Source organism: Zophobas morio, unplaced genomic scaffold, assembly GCF_036711695.1.
Source record: "Zophobas morio isolate AGI-343-1 ecotype UQ-CSIRO unplaced genomic scaffold, CSIRO_AGI_Zmor_V1 ptg000026l, whole genome shotgun sequence".
NCBI classification, from domain to species: Eukaryota; Metazoa; Arthropoda; class Insecta; order Coleoptera; family Tenebrionidae; genus Zophobas; species Zophobas morio.
The window spans coordinates 9995824-10000000 of record NW_026972131.1 but is presented as its reverse complement, the minus strand read 5'-3'; the positions used below and the strand labels follow the sequence as shown (position 1 = coordinate 10000000).

General features: G+C 34.6%; 1 protein-coding gene across 2 annotated transcripts in view; it reads right to left on the bottom strand.

Annotated features, from left to right (window-relative positions):
• LOC135136464 (transmembrane protein 65-like) overlaps positions 1–3819 on the bottom strand; it is a 9046-nt gene extending 5227 nt beyond the window's left edge. The window contains exons 1-2 of one of the 2 annotated variants that reach the window (XM_064065742.1): positions 3014–3819; positions 2355–2480 (exon numbers count right to left, since the gene is read on the bottom strand). In XM_064065742.1, coding sequence (XP_063921812.1) covers positions 2355–2480; positions 3014–3338 — 451 coding nt within the window. In that variant the 5' untranslated portion in view covers positions 3339–3819. The remainder of the gene's footprint in view (positions 1–2354; positions 2481–3013) is intronic. The other variant, XM_064065743.1, reaches the window with a different exon arrangement.
• Between the last annotated feature and the right edge of the window lie 358 nt (positions 3820–4177).

The window sequence follows — 4177 nt, the reverse complement described above, 5'->3', positions numbered from 1 at the left end:
TTCATTCGTTGTCAGATCGAAGGGTGGGGCTTAATTGCAAGACCCATATTTGTCTACAAGAATTTACCATTTTAAACATGTTTTAAGTTTCTAAGAATAAAAAAAAACATCACAATTGCGGTGGGGTGGGTGGGCGGGGTTAATATTTTGCCTTTTTTTCTTTAATACAGGCAGTATTCTTTGAACAACGCGATACTCAAAAACATGTTTCTAATTTCTTGTAAAAATAAGTATATTGCAGCTAAGCTCCGCCCTCTTGGTTCACGGCGAATAAAAAAATAATCACACTCGCGATAGGGCGGGTGGGGGGGCTTATATTTTGTCTTTTTGTTTTAATATGTGTAGACTTCTTTTCACGACATGAAACTTAAAATATTTTTAAAATGGAAAATTTGTATAAGGAAATATCGATTCCGTAATTAGGCTCCGCCCCATAATTACAAAATCCATATTGTAATGTACCATTTTAACCATATTCTAAGTTTATTGTTGTGAAAAAATGGCTATGTATATTACGAAAAAAAGCCCAAAATATAAGCCCCGCCCACCCGCCCTATCTGAATTGTGATTTTTTTTATTCGTCGTAAGCCGAGGGGCGGAGCTTAATTGCAAAATCCTTATTTCTTTACGAGAAATTAAAAACATGTTTTTGAATGTCGTGTTATTCAAATAATACTATGTATATTAAGGAAAAAAATAAAGCCAAAGATTAGGCCCCATCCATACCCGCCCCAAGCCCAATTTCAATTCTCAATTTTTCATTCGTTGACAGATCGAGGGGCGGGGCTTAATTGCAAGATCCATATTTGTCTACAGGAATTTACCAGTTAAGTTTCTTGTTCTGAAGAGAAGAAAGGCAAAATATATATATCTCAATTCTGATGATTTTTTTTTATAATCGTCTAGAGCCAAAGGAGCGGAATTTAATTGTAAAATCCATATTTCCTTACAAAAATTTTCCATCTTAAATGTGTTTTAACTTTCTAAGAATAAAAAAATCATCACAATAGAGATGGGGTGGGTGGGCGGGGCATATATTTTGCCCTTTTTTGTTAATACACATAGTATTCTTTGAACAACGCGATACTCAAAACATGTTTCTAATTTCTTGTAAATCATCACAATAGAGATGGGGTGGGTGGGCGGGGTTTACATTTTGCCTTTTTATCTTAATACACGTAGTATTATTTAACAACACGATACGCAAACACATGTTTTTAATTTCTTGTAAAGAGGTAAGTATTTTGCAGTTAAGCCCCGCCCTCTTGGTTCACGGCGAATAAAAAAAAATCATTACAATTGAGATAGGGTGGGTGGGCGGGCTTACATTTTGCCTTTTTGTTTTAACATGTGTAGACTTCTTTTCACAACATAAAACTTAAAACATGTTTAAAATGGAAAATTTGTATAAGGAAATATCGATTTCGCAATGTAGCCCATAATTGCAAAATCCGTATTTCCTTGCAAAAAGATATCATTTTAATTATAAGTTTCTTGTTGTGAAAAGATGGCTATGGAGATTAAGAAAAAAAAAGCCAAAATATTAGCCCCGCCCACCCGCCCTATCTCAATTGTGATGATTTTTTTTTATTCGTCGTAAGCCGAGGGGTGGAGCTTAATTGCAAAATCTGTACTTTCTTACAAAAATTTACCATTTTAAACATGTTTTACGTTTCTTGTTGTGAAAAGAACCCTACACTACACATATTAAGAAAAAAGGGCAAAATATAAGCGGTTTTAGTTATAATACCTAACCTGTTTTTGAGACGGACAGCGATAATCCCGTACTTCAGGGGATTTTCCTTCAAGTTGACAACACCGCAATTTGATTGGTTGCAAACCTAACGTCAACGGCAACGTCAACGGATGATACAAACAACGCATACTTTCGATGCGTATTTATCTTACAACAGCAATAAATCGAGCTTAATTAGTTATGCGGAAAGCGTTTAATTCACGATGACAGCGTATCCACAGTTTGTTAAATTATGTCAGAACAAAGTTATTGTCTGGGAAGCAAATCCATCGAATATTTTCACGTTGTGACAACGCATTAATTTTTTACACAATTCCAAAGCATAATTTGCTAAAAGCTTATTTAATGTTGTTAGGTCGATTACAGCGAAGCGAACGTTAAAAATATAAGCACTTACTTAATTAGTGTTCGCACCGAATGCCCAAAACATGCGTTTCTAGTAAAATACTGGCGCCCAATCAATAATTTCCAAAATACGCTACCTCCAAATTTCTAAACTATTTTACATGATGTTAGTAAATCATGCATAAGCTCCGTTCCACACAAAAGACATTACAAAATAATATATGTTAGTCTGTAAAAAAGCAACGCTGCGTACCATACTTCTTCATTAACCAATCTTCAGGAACTGGACAATATGATCCAGTAGGATCTACATCTCCTAATCTGGGTAATTTGCTTGGACGCCCAAACTTACTTCTCCATCGTGAAGCTGCTAGCTGACCTTTAAGCGTGGATATCGGTAGTAAAAAAGGGGAATTAAGCATAACTTAGGCAGCACTAATTATTATTAGGCAACTTTGCTTGATGATGTCTTATGAACTTCTTCGGCTTGTACGCGCAGTTACAACAAAAAGAAAATTTTGATTTTTTGAATAGAACGGTAAGGTGCTGCCTGAAAATTAAAAAGTTTATTTACAAAATCGTTTTTAATTTTGAGGCAGGACAAAAATACACTATTTTGAGTTACTATAATAATTCAGTCCATTTTTCCTAGGCCACTTTTCCCAATGATCTGATTTACATAATTATAGACAACTGGAACAATTAAACGAATGCGTTAATATTTGTCTCTGCAAGTGAAAACAAGTCCTCAACTTCCTACTAGCAAAATTTTACGTGACACATATGTAAGTGTGGATGGTGAGCTTTGCACGTACTTTAGCAAAATAAAAACAAGCAAAATGTAATCAACTCAAAAAAAGGATGACAATAATGAAGAAAATACAACACGTCAACACGCAACTACCACTTTACCTTCATATTCGTCTTTGACTAGTTTTGATTCGTACTCCTGGAGTGCAGAGATCAAGATATTTCTCTCTTCTCCGTTCAGTCGTAAAACCAACTCTTGAGCTTGCAGTTTCGACAGGCCTTGAGTAGTGCTCGTAGTTTCTGCATGGCCTCCACTTCCACACAGCACATCGTTTGTGCTAAAATTACACCTGTTCGTGTGTAACTTATTGTTAATTTCACAACGACTAAAATTGGTTAGTTTGGTTTTGGGTACGGCGAAAATAGACTGCAGGCGACTATTTACTAATTTGGACGTAAAGAGATACTTCATTATTTTAGTAGCCATGTCGGGAATTTACGAAATTACATTACTCTGTAATCTTATCTAAGAGGAGTTATTCAAAAGGTAGCGTCAATCTCGATTTTTCAACTAAAATCACTTGTTTCTTGTGTGGAGTCATCACCAATCCATACTTCATAACCTCTTCACAGTGTTGATGTTTTCATCGAACGTGAATCTTGTTCAGAAACTATCACTGATGGATTTTAAGCAATTTTGTGAATTATTTTCATTATTGTTACATGTTCTTTTTCGAAAAGAATCGAATGACTCACTGACACAGATAACCAGTCAAGATCTGACCAACTGACATGACACTTGAGATGACGTAATTGTGACGTAACCACCCGCGCAGATATTTACTAGTTACAAAAAATTAAAATTAAGAGCAGCTTTGAAACAATCATGAACGAATGACTTTTTGGACTTTTGGACTGTTTGAAAATACGACAGTCTTAGATAAATTCACGTGATTCATAATCATTAGTCACAAAAGTGCTTAGGGGCTATTAAACAAATAATACATTGTTCCACAAGCAAGTCTTTATCTATATTGTTATTATCACGTACTTAATAAATTCATACAAGCAATTACATTATCTTCCCTGTTTAACAATAGTTTAGTACAAGTTTCCATTACATCATCAATAATATATTATTTTTATTTAAAGAAGAACATGAAATGTTTGTAGGCAACCAACAATACACCAAACTGAATGAAAAATTGATAATTTGTACTAAAAATATGACAGTTTGGGAGTTACGTATAAATTATAAACTGGATGCAAATACTGGCAGCCAACAAGAACACAAAATAAGAGTGTGGCGAACGAACTATATCAATT